This window comes from Dermacentor andersoni, chromosome 7 (genome assembly GCF_023375885.2).
Source record: "Dermacentor andersoni chromosome 7, qqDerAnde1_hic_scaffold, whole genome shotgun sequence".
Taxonomy (NCBI): domain Eukaryota; kingdom Metazoa; phylum Arthropoda; class Arachnida; order Ixodida; family Ixodidae; genus Dermacentor; species Dermacentor andersoni.
Window position 1 is genome coordinate 142,381,390 of NC_092820.1, and position 19,491 is coordinate 142,400,880.

Below are 19,491 nucleotides of genomic sequence, written 5' to 3' on the forward strand. Positions count from 1 at the left end.
GCCAAGTGTTTCCTGTACAACATTTATTTTGACACAAGCCAACAACTGCAGGTTCAGGTGAACCTATTGCTTCAACATTGAAAGCTGCATTCTTAAAACAGAGAGACATTTTGTAGCATGACAGCAATAATCAGAAGTGTACACACACACACACACACCTACACACAGGCACAGCTGTGCGCATCATTGCATTGTGGCTTCCTCAAATGTACAAACCGCTGTCGTTGCCGCAGTACCTCAAATTGTGACCAGTGCACCAGCATTGAACTGGTAAGCTAGTAGCAGCTCTGCGCATGCATAAGTTGGCAAAAGAACTGTTCAAGCTGACCACTTCGTAGCCTTGCAAATGAGAAGTTGGAGACAGAGAGTGTTTAGAAAATTCAACACCTAAATACTACAGCACTAGCTGTAGTTGCTTTCACCTATTGCTGTCCTTGTTCAGAACTACAATAGTTGTTCTTCAGAAACTGCTGCGTCACTGAACTAAAGTAATAGCTTTAGTTTGTAAGCTATTGCTGTAGCACAACACTACAGCAATAGCTCCCAACAAAACTACAGTGATAGCTCAAGGATCTTGCATCAAGATGCACACCGTGTTTTTAACACGGCTGTATTTATTCGCAGTAGTTGTGGCATATGTCCCCTTTACTGCATAACACACACAGACAGGTCTCATTGGCACACAGTCATTTGCACTTTCATGCATAGTTCATAGGGAAAGTCGCCATTTCAGTGAAAGGAGACGTGCCCATGTGGCACTATCACATGCATTACTCTGACAGGAAATACATTTCATTTTACAGCTACTTGCTTTTGTCTCTTCTTACATAACGTCTGCTGCAGTAGAATTTAGCTGACCACTGTTGACAAGAACTTTTACTCTATTGGTAACCTACATCTTTTGCTCTAACAAACTGAACAATGTGTTGCAAGAAAATAAAAACATGTTAAAAAGCTGAAACAGATATGAAATTCAAATTAGGACTTTTTTGTCCACTTAACACATGACATCACCGGATTTAGAGACCTATCAGGGAGGAGAGCTTGCCTTTGTAGCAACAAATGGAGTGTGAACATTAGCATGGCCAACATCATCAAGCACAAACTGCCTACTTAAAGAGGACAATGTTTATTAAATGCTCGTCCTATCACCAGCACACAGTTGATGGTGAAATAACTAGAGCCCATTTCGTATTACTACATTCAAATCAAGTCAAGAGCATAGTTATTTTTCAACTTTTAAGACCTCTCCAGCTCCCCTTTGCAGGATTGTTTACACAGCTTGCCAGTATTTTGCAAGGCAATTGAGCTTTTTTTTTTATTTGGCACATTCATTTCAAAAGGTGGCAGTTCTTGGGTTGCAGTGGAAAATACCATGGCTGATGGTCACATAATACATGTAACAATGTAGTATAACATTTCAAAAATACGTTTGAAATTGCCGGCACAAGAACTTGAGTGCACAGGTGCATTATGAAGATGCTTCAGCAGCCTAGGTACGCATGGACTAGGTATGCATGCTGAATTAAAGGGAGTTGGGAAATAGCTGCGGGTTCCCAAACGACATAACTTACTAATAGGGTGAAAAACAAATATTAAAGAAAAAGCTAGCATTCAATCAGGAATTGAATGTCTTCCCTAAATCTACATGGAGGGAAATATATTTAGCAATGCAGATATGGTGAGATGCACCAAGGAAACAATTATGTTTTAGATAAATTAAGGTAACAAATTTACCAGGAGACTAATGAGGAAATATGCTTGATTAGATGACTGTATGGCACAGTGCCAAGTTAACTTACTGATCCACACATTAACTTAGAAACTGGTACATCTGCACAGCAATGAAGCCTGAAGTGTAGTAGTCCTTCAAAGAAGTGGTTACTGGAAATATTTAACAAGGTTGGATTAACACCAGATGTTTACGACAGCCTTGCCAAGTAATATTTCGAAAGGGAAAATTGTCATCTACCTGACTGTGGCATGGTAGAGTTGTCAATTAATTTGCCATTGTCCTGCGATCTGCTATTCTCCTGGTTAGCTCAGATTGTAGAGTGGCTGCCTTGGAAAGGCGTTGGTCGCGGGTTCAACACCTGGGCCTGGATGAGTTTTTTGTCAACTGCGAAGCTTTCTTCCCGAGAATTTCGTGCTGCAGTCAGGTGAATCACAATCTCCCCCTTTTATGAATCTTCCTCCACCTCGCAGGCTACCGTAGACACACACATGTAGACACCTATTTCAACGCTTAGCAGGCGCTGTGTCATAGCATTAAAGCTAGTGTTACCATCACAGTGCTTTCAGAAGAATTTGGTACTAAAGCCTGTGCAAATCAGCTTGACTCATCATTCCATTTAGTCATCAGAATCTGCTATGCCACTTGGAATTGCAGTTGCTCAACATTCTGCAGAAAAAAGCTTTTGCACTTCGAAAATTACTGTAGAATACATAGATTACAGTACACCATGCTTGCACTTCAGTTCCAGTTATCGCTTCACAATGCGTTGGAGCTCGCCACTTCATCGAAATCTCCAATTTATTAAAAGGGCTAGGGTGGTAGAGGGCGTTGATGTCTGCTAAGGTCCAAGGAGATAGCACACTGAACTGCTTTCGGAAGGCGTATTATTATCTAACTCTGTTACCGCCATGAAGTGTGCACTTACAAAGTTTGTCAAGCTCTACAGTGCAGGAAGGACAAAGGACACAAAAACGTAATACTTGTGCCACACTCTTGTGTCCTTCCTGTGCTGCTGCCCTATTATGTCTAACCAACTAGACCATTGGCTAATGCTTGCCTAGCTCAACACATATGTACCACTGCAAACAAATGCACTTAAAAGTGAACTGACACAAAATTTTGTACAGTGCAAAATGCCTAGTTTCAGGTACTGCAGATATCTAACAGCCTCAGTTCAAATTTTACGTTTGCGATTGGATATGTCACCAAAAACTTGCAAAACGTCAACTTTTACTGCAAAAGTGAAAAAATAACACTGCCACCGCCGCTTGCCCAAAATGATGCAGAACCAAGAACGTTGAGAAATGCCACAGGTCCTCAGCATGACTTCAGAGGTAAGGCACCACCTGCAGCATGCTGAAATTCTCGGAGACCATCAATTGATATTTGCATCACATCCACTAACCATCAGATGCAGGTGTCATGAGCTCATGTGCCATTTAAAGGGTGTTAAGAAAATTAGACAACTACCAGGCCCACAGCTTTGCCAACATCGCCTCATTAAAATATGTATACGGTACTTACTCATTTACAACCAATTTAGCAAAAGCATAATTTTGTTGTAGTTAGCTTTAAGTGAAGCAGCAATGGGGTCGATTTGAACTTTGCTGCATGACATGCTAGCATTTGCGGGCAATAAAGCAGCAGTGATGCCACGAACAAACAAGCATCCCATTGACACTGCAAAAGTTATCAGGTTAGTTCAAGCACATCAGGGCACAAATATAAAAACTGACAATCGGGACAACACAGAGAATGGTGTTTAGCTAAAGTATCCTCTCTCATCCGTGTTCATTGAATGTGGACATATCGCCTTTTGTTTGAGAGCGTCAACAAGCCTAAAGCCACATATCTTTGCGGGTCATTCAGCAGGGGCCATATTATCAATCAATTTTATGGACACTTTGGGCTTTGCATGAGGTAACACCCAGTGCAGCATCTCACCCGAGCGACGAACATCGGGTCAATGCATTTGAGAAATTAAAAATTGTGAGGTTAATGTCCTGAAAACTGCACCAGTGGGTTACGAAGGACATCATAGCACAGGGAGCTCCGGACTAATTTTGACCACCGGGGGTCCTTTAAGATGCACCTTAAGAATAATACATCAGTGTTTTTTCATTTTTTTTCCTTTTAAGTGCACCCGAGTATTGGGCCCGCAACCTTGTGCTCGGCAGTGCAACGCTATAGCCACTGTGCCACCGCCAAGGGGTGATACACTCAAGAATTTCACAACGTGAAAATAATGCTCAGCCCATGTCTGAAAAACTCTCATCGTATCCACTCCCGCATGCTATCAGCCAATTGATGCACAATGACGATGACGTCCTCGAAAGCAATCGCTTGAAAATACAGCCCCAGTGGTCCCAATACAGCAGGACCTCAGTGACACATTTTCGCTTTGTATAATCGCTCTGGAGAACACTTGAAATAGTCCATTAGGAACCGTAAAATTCTATTCATAGGGTTTGTTTTGCAAGTTTCTTGCCTTCTTGTAATGTTACCGTTATTCTTTTTTAAGTGTAATAGTGAGGTTTTACCATGCACTTGGCATCCAGCAACACACATCTTTCCGGCTCCATTTGTCCACCGTGGTAGCAGTATTGAAACAGTATAAGCAGGAACACTTCACAGCAGAATGAGAGTTTGATGAAAGTAGTACTGTTTCTTCACAGCAGAACGAGAGTTTGATGAAAATAGTAGTTTCACAATGACTCGACACCACGGTGGAACGCGCAGTACAGTTCACTGCTAAAGGGAAGAGCTAATTGTACCCCATTTCATACTTAGCCGGCAATGCTGCAGAAGCCACAACCAGCGCAATCGTACACGTCTCACTCGGCATGCTTCACAGTGCTGTTCTTGATCTGTGACGCCTTCTATGGGATAATTACATAGTGTATTAAACTACAACTTGTGGACATCAGGCCATGTCAAATCACACATTATTTGTGCACATTTTTGCTTCTGGAACGCAATGTACTACACTTTGGTCACGAGTGCAAGTGGTGCTTTATGGCCACTGGTTCCAAAAACATGCCACTCCCCTCGCCAAGTGGTACATAGGTTCAGACCATCGACGCTTTCCATTACATGGAAGGCGTCTAATCGTATTTTGCGACATAAAAGTATGAGACAATGTTACATCGAATTACATGATGCATACCTATGTTTTCTTTTCACAAGTGGTCATGATTTCTTGGTCACGGACACTAGCAGTTAGAGACGCCTCTCTACTAGCCTCCGTGGTGTTACCTGCCTTGTACTCAATGAAGTGTAGAACTGAACGGAATACTACAAAGAGGTGGACAACTTGCAGATGCCCATGTCCCACAGTGGTTTTCATTTCATTTTTATAAGCACTTCAATGCCAGGAATACCGACACGTTTCTTCAACCTTTCCGGGTACTGGTCAAGTCAACCAATCCTGTGCTTAATGACTACAGGTAAGGGACTCACTCCATCTCCAACGAAAACCAACGTACATCTCGGCCACAATAGAGTCAAAAGATAAACACACAAGGGCATCTCATACAAAGGCACAGTTGTGCCAGGTTAACGAGACACTTGCACGGCAGCAACTCTCAGTCGCAGTGCCTACGTGTGGCGACAATGTACTTTTGTATGTTCAAGCAGTGAAGACAAGAAAAAAAGAAAAGCTTCAACACAGCACTGAATATAAACGCAATCCTTTGCTAAAACAATGCTGCAAGTCAGTGAAAAACAATGTAAGTTAGTTTCACAAGGAAAGTAATGCAAAACTATGGTATCTTAAAATGTGCACTATGTACCAGGTTTGATATGACGTTAACATGTTACCCTGTTTCATTGCAGTTAATTAGTAGACTTTCTTGAATCACAAGACCCTAAACTCGGCATTAACCAGTGCATCCACCTGTAACAAATGTTTCAGTTCTTGATATAACAATATATACAAAAGCTCAATGCCTGGAATCAATTATGCTTTGCAGTTGTAATGACTGGTTTGATGTGACAAATCATGGTAAAGGGTCCAAATGTTTTTTTTGCGAAGGTTGTGCCATATCTACAGAAAATCATGTCGATTTAGTGGCCTTAAGACCTCACAGTCATAATTGTGGCTGAAGGGGATAAACCAAAATATTTCTAGGGGACGTTAGGGAATGGAGATGGCCACAAGCAATATTTTACTCATACAACTCTCAAAAAGAACAGGCAAATAAGTGCCCAATTTCAGTATATTTGCAGTTAGACATAGCAGATTTCAGGATTACCTAGCTAGAAAATTTGCCTTTCGTGACTGGCAAATTTACTCTATGCTTGTGGACAACTTCCTACAGCCACGAAGGCAAGACTACAGGAACGGTGCTTCAGTGCGTTTTGTTATGCCAAGAAGTTTGGCAGTTTGGCTACACTTTCTGCCATACTAAATCGGCATACCTTTCTACTTGCAACAGTTTTGAATTTACCATCACTCAGTAGTGTACTTTAAGCGCAAGCTAGAATCGGCTAGTGCAAAAGAAAGGTAATTGAAGATTGTTGGGAGAGGCATTCATCCTCCCAGTGGACATAAAAATGGGCTGATGTAGATAATTGTGTGTTTTATGTCTTATTTTAGTGCAAGTTCTGAAATAAAATGTTTATGTTCTTTATTCCCCAGCTTAAACTAACTCAAATTAAACTGTTGGTCACACTTCTACACCAAAAAAAAATTAAAACTTGCTAGTTTTTATTTCTGGCCACGAAGAGTACATTTATACAACATAAACTGTCAAATGTTTTTGAGTTCAAACTTGATTAGTACTTTAATTATTTACTAGTAATTGGTTTGCTAAACTGTTCACAATTGTAAACCCTCTTAAATGTATGAAACATGCAACTATGGGCTACCTATATGTTTTCTATACTCAAAAGAGGCCCTGAACAACTTTTTATCGAAGTTGACAAATACATTGGAAGTTAAAATACTTTTTCAGAAATACTTTGCTGCAAAAAATACTTCAATGTGCTCAGTGGATGTAGAGTTATTGGCAATGAATGGTCACCTATGATCCTCTTTGTGTGGCTTCCCCTCCTTTTTCTTTTCCTTGCACTACGAAGGTTACAGCGGAGCAGGGTGTGCCACAATGCCTACCTTCTGAATGACGCCATGGTGGGCAGTTCAAGTTTGACTTTGAATGTTCACGTAGCTGCCGCTGTTTCTAATTTCGGCGCCTATGATATGCTATATGCGGTTGTCCTCGGCTAGACACAGTGTGCTTTGCCAGCAGACTCGTCGTTGCACCCTGTGGTGGTCACGGTAGCTACGCTACATAGCAGACCACAGCTACATGCAACTGCGTATGCAAATGCGTATGTGCAGTTATCTACGCTACATAGACCACAGCTACATAGCAGACCATGCTACATAGCAGACCACAGCTACATGCAACTGCGTATGCAAATGTGTATGCGCAGTTATCTACGCTACATAGCAGACCACAGCTACATGCAACTGCGTATGCAAATGCGTATGTGCAGTTATCTACACTACTCAGCAGACCACAGCTACATGCAACTGCGTATGCAAATGCAACATAGCGGACCACAGCTACACGCAACTGCGTATGCGCAGCATTTGCTTTGTGCATGGCACAGCTTGAGTGCACACTCGCGCTCACATGCTTCTGTCTGGCTGTGCTATGTGGTGTGGATCAGCTTTGTCCTGCAGTAGCTTGACTAATGGATAGTAGCCACGTCCAACTTGCACATTTTGAAACGCTATCAACAGCTCAATGCAAAGCAAGCCTGCCAAGGCGTCTAACCAGGAATGGCCAGAAGTGAGAGTGCACTGGAAAGCGTGCGTGTGCTCTGCCGTTAAGTTTCGCATGGTTCGAGTAGTTGAGTGTTCAGAATAAGTTGAAATTAGAGAGACCTGATGGCTATGACACCGATAAGCAGGGCGGCCAAAGTCTAGTTTTTACGCGGGTGTCCATGGCCGAGCGTGAGCAGATGAGATTTGGTTTCTTTCGGAAGAACATAATTATTATCGAAATTTGAATGGAGATTTTACCTTACTTCAGCCTGTTTATTAAAGTGCCTCAGCAAATATACATAGTAACAGCAGAATTGTACTGATCCAAATGCCCTTCTCGATTGATAACAGCTATTCGCCAATAGCGGCCGTGTATAGGAATCTACTATATGATGAAATAAAGCGTCCAGAAAAGCAGGCTTCTGCTGAAAAGTGTGTGTTTGAGAGAAAGTTGACCTTGTGCTCCATTCATGACTGCAAAATTCGGCTGAGATGTTCACAGCAGCGTTTGCTATCTGCAGACTGGTTTATTTTCACCATGCCTGAGTAGTAGTTCAGGACCCCTTTAAATCGGAATTTTGAGCTACCAAACAGTGTAACACATACGATACACTGGAGATTACACGGTTAAGTGAACTCAGTTGAAACTGTGGGGCTATTTTTAGAAGTGCTGTCACGCATGTGCAATCGCCTTCGTAGATTTTCCTACATTGTATGAGAAAGCTGTCTGCGAGTGCAGTGGATTCAGAATGTCATTTTAGAAGGAGCCCTTCCAAGAAAGAAATATATAAAAATAAAACAAAAGAAAATACGATGCTTATTTGCTGAGTAGATTTTTCATAATATGTTATGTCATAATATGTAATGTTATGTTTCACGTAACTTGAACCAAGGATTTTTATAAAGTGGTTAACCACAGCTGAATGAAACCAACAACATATGGTTTGTCGCCATGTGGCATGCTTTAGAGTGTTTTTTATATTCCACTTAATTAGTTAATTAACTAATATCAATTATGCAAAATTTTCAATATTCATTTTAGTGCAAAGTGCGTTTCGTTGCATTGTAGAGGGGGTTCAGAAACGATAGATTTTTAGGGGCATTTAAAGAAAGCCTGCGAAATATGAAATAAAACCATGTGACTGTGCTCATGCGCTATCATATTGCAGCGCTCTCAATCGTGCGTCGAGCCTATCGCTTATCAAGGATGACAGTGCTTCCTTTCCGTATCCCCCCGCCCAAGATGCTGATGCACTGTGAAGCCGATGCCTAGAGCCGCAGCCACTCGCTTCGCCATGGTCCGCACGCATGGTTCTTTCACACGAAGCGTTGTTGAGACCGCTGCAATGCGATTGCGCATGGCGCAGTCATGTGGTTTTATTTCATATTTTGTGGGCTTTCTTTAAACGCTGAAAAATGTCAGCACGCAGCATGTACACCTGTGAGCACAAGTATACGGACCACAGGATCACCGGAAAAACAGAATTTCTTCGTAATTAATGGGCATAAACGGAAACTGATGAGTGCACTAGAAAATCTGCAATGCCAAGTTTGAACTGCAGTCTTTAATTTCAAGTTACACTCGCAGGCAAAGGAGAAAATCAGTTTTATCGCACAATCCCTGGTCCATATACTTTTGCTCACGGGTGTAAGTAGCCACAAGATCAGTCATTTCTGAATCCCCTCTACAACGTAATTAAACGCACTTCGCCCTAAAGTGAATATTAAGAACTGTGCATAATTGATCTTGGTTAACTAATTAAGTGGGATATAAAAGATACTCTAAGGAGCGCCACATGACGGCAAGCCACATGTCGTTGGTTTCATTCAGCTGCGGATAACCACCTTTGTTAAATCCTCGGTTCAAGTTACATGAAACACCCTGTAGACATCACAATGAAACGCCTGCTTATACAACTCTTATGGCATATTCAGCTTTGCAAAACATTGAACTCTGTTTTTTTATAAACATTCCATGAGCATTTTGTCGTCGACATACTGTTGTCTCAGATGTGCTTTGTGGCACTCAGTACTTAATTTTTGCTAGGTTTAGATGTGTCCGTCTAATATAATACTTGACCCCTTACTTCTAACTGTAGTTCATCTCTAGCCAGATTTTTCTAGTGGGTAGAGAATATTCAGTAGATTCCACTGGAATTTTCAAATTATTAGCACAATCTTCGCAAAAAAGAAAAAAAAACAGCACTGCTGTTCAAACTCTTTTGCTGTGACAAAGTACCAATAGAAAGAAACACAAAAGTAATGCTGCATATATGACAGCTAACAATACTCCTATTGACACTGGTCTTTCAGTAGGTTTTTTTAACACGATTATTGTTTCTCAAATGCACGCTTTCTTTCTTGAATGCACGCTAATTAATCACATTACACACAGACAACTACACAAACCTTTAATGTGGGAAGCATGAGTAACCCAATGATCTTGCTCCCAAACCATTCCATGTATAAGATGCCCAGGGGTCTCCAATAGTCCCAACGCTATCAAAAACATTTCACACCTGCGGAAGCTGTATGCTCGACCGAATATAGTTCATTCTATAGCAAAAATTCTGGTTGTCTACTAAGTTAAACGCTTTCATATTACCGCCCTTTCTTTTGCATCTTCTTGCAGTAAACTTTCTCAGTCGTCCAAAACAGCCTCATTTTTTGGCAAAATGAGTGGCTTCCAAAACTGCAAGTTAAAGGAGTACTGACATTTTTTTTCTTTTTTGCTTTAACTCAAGGCGCATACCTTCTAAAGCTCTAGAAAATATTCTGGCAAGTGTGCACACCCTAAATAATTGACCGTAATATGTACTTGCCTCTATGAACCAGCTTCTGTACCTGCTAGGTGGATGTGCCACGAAGTCGTTATACACTGGGTTGCTGTTTCTGCAACCAATGTGGCACCACACGCGAGTGTAGCTACAAGTAGTGTGTACGGCACTCTTGTTTACCTTAACGAGCAACGCCACCACACCTAACCTTACTATTACATGATGTAAGAAAATTTTTGTCTGTATCATGATGTTGTGAAAACGATGTCCACGGCGTCGTTCAGTGATTTGCGACCAACTTGAGTATCAAATTACCTTATGTTACCCAACCTTCGCACGGTCAAATCTAAATTTTATAAAGAACTAAGATGTAACGAATGGATACAACAGTCAATTTAGAATCTTTCTTACAAACATCAACATGTAACAAATATATGCTCATAATGAATATTAGATATAACAAAGGTATTTTCATGTCTGGTGTGACTTTTTTATAACAATGTTCAACTGTACTTGTCAAGTGTCATCATTTTATGTGCACTTGCATGCGGTAGAAATTCTAGAACTTCTAATGTGCATGTCAGCGCTCCTTTAATATGTAAGTCATAAATAATCTGCAACAATTTCGTGCAGCAGGTTGTAATTACAATGAACAGAATGCGTGAACCCAAGCTAGACTGAAACTTTGATCTGGCATGTTCCTACCCTCTCCGTTAGACTTGGCAGTTTCAAAGTCAGGTGACCAGATCAAGCTGTCCATTTCCTCGACTCAGTAGGAAAGCTATTTTTTCACGACTGTGTTGTCACTCCCCTGTTCTTGCTGCAATTGCAAAGGATTGGGTTTACTGACTGAGAGGAACCACTGTCTAAATCCTTAGTTTTTTTTACGACCCACAGTATCCCTTGACAATTACAAGTGCTTTTTTCAATGATGTAGACATTTTTTTTTTAAATGCGCTATGCATCACACAAAACAGCCATTCACAGAGCTCTTGCATAGCATTCTGTCAAAAAACAAACAAACAACACGCAAGCTTCCAAACAAACAATGCACAAGCTTCAATACCTTCCGGCATATATATAGCAGCTGGATCAACTTTCTCAGTAACCTAACAGCATGATCTAGAGTTTATAGATATGCTTTTCTTATGAAAAGACAAGCACTGAGAACCATCGCAACACTGCTGTCCAGAGCATTTGCTATAAAGTGCTCTGTCATCTGATGCTCGTGGTAGATGAAAGCAATAATACTGAGAAAACTGCAAACATTCTGTTTCTCTCTTTTCACTACACTTTAGGATTACCGACATAGAATGCAATCCAGCAACCAACATTGCAGCGAGTACATCGAAACACATCCACTGCATTCAAACGCGTTTGAAGGGAAACTGCTGCGGTTGTCATTACTCGGCAAAAGCTATTCGTCCAAGGATGTTATACCTGCACCACACGGGCAAGGTTAACGCCATTTTCTAAAACCCAAGTTAATGCCATTGCACCTGAAGTTGTTGCGACAAGTGCATTTTCAATCGCATTAAACGTTGCAACGACGGTGTGCAGTTGTATACGCCAACGTTGGGATGGAGAAAATATGCATTCAACCGTTGGATGAGCCACTGCAAGAGACATTAGGCTTTCATGGCATTAAGCATGTATACTGCACGAATGGCATTAAACAAGGCATTGAGCAGTTAATGCAATTTCTTCTTGCCTATGTGGCACAGGTATTAAGAGTTCTAGCTTGTCCCTTTGTGGAATACCGGGTTACCAGAGACGTGGACAGCAGTAACGACGCTGGCAGCGGCATCTTGCGATACATTGTCCAACGATGTGTTGGCAACGTTTTTGTCTTAAACGAGCGCTCTTGCTGAAGGAAAATAAAAAGAAAGGACTGTGTGTTAATGATTACGCTGCAGCCAATGCTTTACGTCAGTGGCTAGGTAAAATATGGGTGGCCACTAGAATAGCTCCGAGTTTCGACTTGCTAAGGTTTGTAGCCCAATCCGTTGAGCTGTAAGTAGATCAAGCTAGGGGTTATAGGTGTTAGCTCATAGAATATAAGTCTGATAGGCCAATACTGCAATTTAAACATGAGAAGAGCCTCCACGCTTTTGTTTACACAAACATCTATGCTGCAGGACATGAAGCTTGAAAAAAAAAAATACTGCAGAAAGTATCTATGACGATTGTCCATTTAAGTGAAGGGCTGAACAATTCTAGAGCTGTTCACTTTATTAAAGAAATTGTGTGCTTGAAGGCGAACAACTGCTGCAGTGAGGATGCTTGGGCAACATTTGTTGTTTCATGCATAATTTCGCTAATAACAGAGTCGTTAACCAGCACATTTGTAGTGATATAGATAAACCACACGTGTCTCAATGAGGTATAGCGCATTACCAAGCCGCGCTACCGCAACTCAGTAGCACGAGAGTACATGCCCCTTGCACCGACGCCTTTGTACTGGCAGTGAAAGTCCAACCACCAACAGCCTCTGGCCACCACGAAAACAGACAAAAAGGTTACGTCAACCAATTTGCTTTAAAAAAAAAATAGATGGGGCCACCAACAAATCTGCTCACGTCTACATCTCCGATACCCTGGTACTCCGCTAATAGTAATAAGTTCACAGACATGCGGAACTGTCCCGTTTGCTTGATCAAGCCTGCAAGTCGGGCGACACCGGCAGCAACAACAAAACCCAGCACGCAAACACACGCTCGGCATTCCAAGAGAAAGAAAACACTTGTTCACCGCGCAGCCATTAACAAAGAAGAGGCAGCGTTGAGGACGCACGACCAGCGCGGCCCCCAAAGCTGCACACTATCAAGGACAAAGCCGAAGCAGTGGGTAGGGCACAATGACATTTGCGGCACGCAGACGTTCTTGTGACTAGGAGGTGGTGGTGCCGCACCCAAGGTTTTCCTCTCTCTCTCTCTCCACGGAGCAGTCATAACTAGAGAGAAAGATCGAAGGAAGGAAGGGACGAACGCAACCATTGGCAAGTGTTGCAAAATTCTGTTTGCGTGCAGAAAAAAAGACCAAGTTGCTAAGTCCTGCGTAATGCACGCAAGCTCAAACACGGATAACTAAAGCACATATCTGCCAACCTGTGAACATTAAAATTAATGAAAGATCACGTGGATACGACAGCACAGAAGAAGGGAGGGGATAGCACGTATTTAAAAATAATCTTGCTCTGAGCAGTTACCTTCTGTGGAATACGTATGAAATTTATGATCGATGATTCAGCTCCAGACACAGCACATCAGCTGCAGCTAACTAGGAGCAACAGACTTGACAAGCAACACAATGCATTTAGATCTCAGTGATTAGGTTGCAGCGACTTTACTGTTGCCGATTTCGCTTGCCTCAGGAATTTCTCTGCATAAGTTTGCTCGAAGCAGGTACCCTTGTAGCGTCCTTTCACCATCAGAAGACATTTAACAGAAGGTTTGGAGATCGACAAGAGAACAAACCAAATACAAATTTGGCACATCTGGAAAATCGTAAAAAAGGCCCAAATTTGTCAATTTACAGGTAAATTCAGGAGAGTCGGCACGTATGAAAGCATGTGCTTCTTATGACGCTTTCACGTACGTGTTCAACTGCCACACAGCTTAATGAAGTTGTGGGTTTGAGAATAGCTTGTGCGGCCTGGGTTGATTGCAGTCAAAGGTGCAAACGACAAACAAGAAAACAATTGTGCAGATCATTTCTTGCGTTGCTAGGTGTCTGGCCTCATTCGGGGTTGCAACGGAGAAATGTGTCCCAGTGAGTTGAGCATGATGCAAGTGTGTATATGATGACAGAACGAAGCATGTTGATAGCAGCATGATGATGGACATGACGGCGATGGCATAAAGATGATGACTGCATGATGATGACTGTGTGATGACAACGGCTTGACAACAGCAAGACAATGACCACGTGACAACAGTGGCATGACGATGACCGCATGATGACCATGTGATGATGGCGATGACATGACAAAGATGACAATTTTCACTTCCCACGTACTAGCGCACCGCGCTTTATGCTGGAACCTTGTTCACAGTGAACACGATACTAGTTCTGTGCATTAGAAACAAGGCTTCTGTGCGGATACCGAAATACTGTGTTCTAATCTGGTTCGTGATCGGTGTCGTACTTTTGACCAACTTGTCTTCCTCGTCAACCGTGCGTGCACCCATGTCCTCCGAACAGGTCATGCAATGCCCATTGGGAAAAGGAAGCCCATGTACCTTGGTGGACGCCTTGCGACCCTTGGCCAGCTCTAGCGCATGGCGCCGCTCGAACTCCTTGGATATGGCCAGGCGCTTTACCTCATAACTCATGACCACCTCCTCCAACTCCTGCCGGTGCAACCGGTTCAGGATGGCCTGGAAGCACTCCAGCTCCGGCAGCCGGAAAAGGTTCCACTGCAGAGGTGATGAAAAGGGGTTTTTCAGGAACTCCTTATGTCTCAAGGATGACAGCTGAGATTTAGTGCGGTGTGCACAAACCGGGAAAAGAGATCAAAGCAACCATGCAATGCCTTTAAAGAAAATTGCAGAATGCTCATGGTATACAATAGTATCATCTCAAAAATAATTTTTTTCCGACTTGCTGTTTCATCATAATTATGTACTAAACTGTGCTGTCTGTTGCCGAGTGAACAGGGAGCTGGGGCCAGTCAAGCGGCTGGGCGTGCAGCTTTTTTCCCACCTTCATCACAATTTGCACAATCTTTGTGCATTTTTGTGTGATATAAATAAATAAATATCAAATACCAAAGTTTCCAACTGCCTTTGTGAGGGCAGTGTCCATCATGATCATACCATCGTTTTATAATCAGGCATACACTGTTTTGATTTCCAAAGGTGACTGTTTTCCACTAGAATGTCGCTGTTAACTGATTTGTCACTCAGCATAGAACGAGCATGCTGTATTCAAGATTCTTGACTGCAGTCATTGATTCTATACCAAAAGAATCCTGTCTAATCTGATTGCGCACATGATGCAAACAGTGTTGCTGATTCTTCAATGTGTGCGAGCACCATTGATTTTAGTCTGGGACGTACAGTGATACACGTGTAAATAGCAGAGACAACCCCTGAAATCAGGGTTCAACGACCGACAACTGTGCTTGGCGCTATCATAGCGCTTTCAGAGTTACTTGTTTTTCTAAGCACAAGTCTGCCCAATAAATAGTTAGGTTCAAGACACAGTTATAGTACTGTCTGGTTCGTTACCATCACTACAAGGTGAGATCGTTTATGTCCATTTCAGAACCTATTCCAGCAATCACCAATTACAGCTGTCTTGTGTCAGTCAACTACAACCCAAGTCTACTAATTTTTAAATCTTATCACCTCATATAATCCTTTGCTGCTTTCAACTGCATTTAACTTCTCTTCCAACCATTTCTTGTCACTAATAGACCATCGAGTATCTGTTCTAGACACCACGCGAGCTGGTCAACTAAACTTTTTCCATTTCAATTTTGCCTACAATCAGTGACTCACTGGCTATTTCCTGTCTTAACATTACAGCTTTTGTTTTTTGTTCCACCACTCATTGCAAGGTCCTCAGCTGCTTCTCAAGTTTCCTTGTTACCCTCCAAGTTTTGGCTCCACAGCTAAGTACAGCAGTACCACGTTGATAAGCTTTACAAGGGACGGCACAAGAGAAACATAACAGTGAGGAAGGCCCCAAATCACCACAGCAATGTCAGAAACAGCTTTGAATGACTGCCAGTACATCTATTAGACACCTCAGTGCTCATACTATGACCGGAGATTATGGATGCGCAATTAAGAGATACATACTATTTTCCATGACAGTGGCCCCTTTGCACTTTTAAAGGGACACTAAAGCAAAACACTAAATCACTTAGACGGATGAAGCATTCTTTGAAAACTCTGCTGTCGCGAATTTCGAAATAATAGATTGATTATTAGAAGAGAAAATGGAAGTCAAAATTTTACTTTTTTGATTTCACACTGAATGCCCAACGCCAGTACATCACTGTGATGTCACGGATCTCAAGATACTTATTTTTGTGTGTATTTAGGCCGCATTGCCTCAGCAGAAGTTCCAGAAACTTGCCATGTTCAATTTTGGGCTCCTTTAAAACACTACCGCAGAATTCCGAGCAAGCACCCCCCCCCCCCCCCTCCTTCAATTTCACTGCTAATTTTGAGTTTCTGCGCCGTTCCGGGAAAGCCCATCCCTCCCCCCCCCACCCTTTGTCCTTTGCTCCGTGCCCTTATTGCACCGTACTCGGGCAACATCGGCCTGCCACATCCAGTTAACAAAAAGAAGTTTCCACGGCTTTTGTGCGTCTCTGTTAGCGAAATGGCAACTTGCCACACGCAGTTTGAAGTCTGCGACTGCCACCCGACAGCAGTCTTGCTGGCGAAAGGCGAGATCTGCCTGTCACACAGTGCAGAGGATTTCGCTGCGGCACAGCAACATGGGCGCTCAGCAACAGAGGAGCGGTCGCGGCTATGCTCATCGACGCTAATCGCTCGCCACCGATATTGTCGCTGGACATTTTCTGGCTCACTTCGAATCTGTAGCAAACGGCGCTTCAGAACACAAACCGCCGATTCTCCCAAGTGGCGATGTTTTGTTACAGTTGTCGCCGCTTTACCCTCTCCTTGCAATAATTTCACATGAAGGAGAAAACACGCTGATATTTGTGGCACTGCCAGCTACGATGTGAGAACGGCCAAGCCAAAGTTCGCTGTCCACTGTCGGTAGCCATGCACTGCAGCTGAGCTCAACTTGTTTTGAGATTGATCAACAGCACTAACAAATCTTTGGCTTTATAAAATTAATGTTAAACAAAATTTTAAATCCATGCCCACTGCATATTTGTTTTTCTTGCGGGAAAATTTCGTCTTCGCCACGTCGAATTTTGGTGCCATTCCCGGAAAGCGCCCCTCACACATTTTGCCGGTAATTTCAACTTGCTTGAGGGGGGGGGGGAGGAGGAGAGGGGGTGCTTGCTCAGAATTTTATGGTATGTCTTTACCACTAAAAGAATTAACTGGGCCCTACAAGACGCTGTCAAAATCCTTGATGTCACAGCGAGATGGTGCGGAAGCTTCAGGGAGGTGTTGCCACCAGTCTTTTGTTATTGCACTTTTTGTGGCTCACCAAGCATCTTATAGTGGCAAGAGTGGTGTTTCCGATATTGCAGAAGACTAGCTTACTGATACAGAAAAAATAATTTTTCTCAGTGTATGCTCCTATGCATAACACCACTGTATTGCGGCAAAGCAGGCTTCAGGTAACTGATAAACACCGCAATCGCACCTAGACGTGCTTATCGGGACTGATGATCGCGTGCTTCCAGCATTTCAGGATGAGGCCACAGGTGGGACCACGGGTGGGGCTCGCCGTATATGTTCATCGCCTCCGTAACAACGTAGAAGAGCAAATTTGCCTTTGCACCACTAAATTTACATAACCGCTGCATTCAAATACAGTGCATGACGCGGGAACATTGCAGAACGGCAACGTATCAGATGGAAATATAATACATAGCAGTCAATGGGCTTTAGGTTCAGAACCACGAAAATGTGATGTAGCAGCTAGGAAAACGCAACAGCAAGGAATGTATCGACAAGGTCACATTGTATTGTGAAAGTTTGGGCTAAATGGTGCTTTTCTTTATTTGTTATCTGCACCTTATGCCATCGACAACAACTTCTAGTGACCACAGTTCGCCGTAAAAATTACTACAGGAAACCATGACACTGCGGTTACACTCATTCAGCTACCACATGAATGGTGGATAGTACACAGATTGCTTAATGTTAGTGCTTGTGGTTTGAGACGTTTCTTGCAGTGTTATTCATTGCGCTTTACCTGTCTAAGTTTTGTAAATGCATGAAGGCAATAAGTCTCTGCGCAAACATAATCACTGTTGATTGCTGCATTTATAATGCAATAGGCGATGCCTAAAGCATGACAACTGTGGCATGTTCCTGGCTTTGCAACTGCTTCCAGTTCTTGCAGTTTTCGAGAGACATTCCTCTTACTCAAAGGGAGCCGTCGCCGGTGTGCGGATTTGTACAGTGTCTATAATTTTGCTGAATGTGATCAATTTGCAAAGTCACAAAGAAGTCGTTTGAAGCCAGAAGGATAAAGTTTAACTTCATGTACTACAGATCATTCCTCCCATGCTAACTGAACCGACCTTCATTGCTGCTTCAGTAGACACTAGCTGCTTCAATAGTGCTGTAGTAGTAGTAGTAGTAGTGCGCTAGTGCCAGAGCTTCCTCTAGCAATTTTTGTAGGAATCTATGTGCTATTCTGAATAACCTCAGCAGGAACAAAAATTCCACGCATCTCGAGCATCTAAAATGGCTGCTTTATAAAGTGGATAGCTTTCTTTGCTAGTTCCGGTCGTCTTCGTGGATGGTCGATGGTCAGACTCGGGAAGGAAAATATTCATTCGTTTGCTCGCTTTCTCATTCTGGGCTATTCACTTACATTGGCAACTACCAGGGTTTCCGCATAATTAGGACACAATGCCATGCCGCTTACGCTTGGGCGTGGCATTCACCAATGCATATACGTTTTTGATTGGAATGGCTGATAGCGCCGACTGCAATGCCTGCGGTGTCGAGGAAACTATAGAACATCTACTGTGCTACTGCCCATCTTTCGAAAACGAAAGACATGTCCTCAGCGCAGCTCTCATTCAGTTAGATAGAACGCCGTTCACCTTAAACAAGATCTTGGGACCATGGCCTCGCATATCGCAGCTACAAAAGGCCACAATAGCGCTGCTGCGATATTTGAAAGCTACAAGATTGAGTCAGCGTCTGTGATCCGGACTGAGTGACTGAACGATATCCCCAGTGGACTTTCTCTTCTTCTAATCTTTCCATCCCCTTTTCCCTTTCCCCAGTGTAGGGTAGCCAACCGGACTCAGTCCTGGTTAACCTTCCTACCTTTCATTTATCATTTGCTCTCTCTCTCTACCGTCAGTGCTTTCCGCAAAAATTTTTTTATGTGTCGTCTGCTGGACTTTAAAAAAGAAGTAAAGACAACACAGCAAGTGGCAAGCTCGCACCTTCAGCTTGTGGTCGGACTCCTGAGGTGCCCTTGAGTAGATGTAGAGCCACTTCGGGATCTCTGTTAAAAAAAAACACACACACAAATAACGCAATTTATAGAAATCAACATGAAAATCGACTGTTTTAACCGTC

At 42.7% G+C, this 19,491-nt stretch overlaps 1 protein-coding gene across 1 annotated transcript in view; it reads right to left on the reverse strand.

Annotated features, from left to right (window-relative positions):
• Positions 1–8: 8 nt before the first annotated feature.
• Positions 9–19,491, reverse strand: part of sav (scaffold protein salvador) — a 41,019-nt gene continuing 21,536 nt past the window's right edge. Inside the window, exons 9-11 of the mRNA XM_050180906.3 lie at positions 19,356–19,417; positions 14,527–14,703; positions 9–13,238 (exon numbers count right to left, since the gene is read on the reverse strand). Of these exons, the coding sequence (XP_050036863.1) occupies positions 13,233–13,238; positions 14,527–14,703; positions 19,356–19,417 (245 nt within the window). The 3' untranslated portion in view covers positions 9–13,232. The remainder of the gene's footprint in view (positions 13,239–14,526; positions 14,704–19,355; positions 19,418–19,491) is intronic.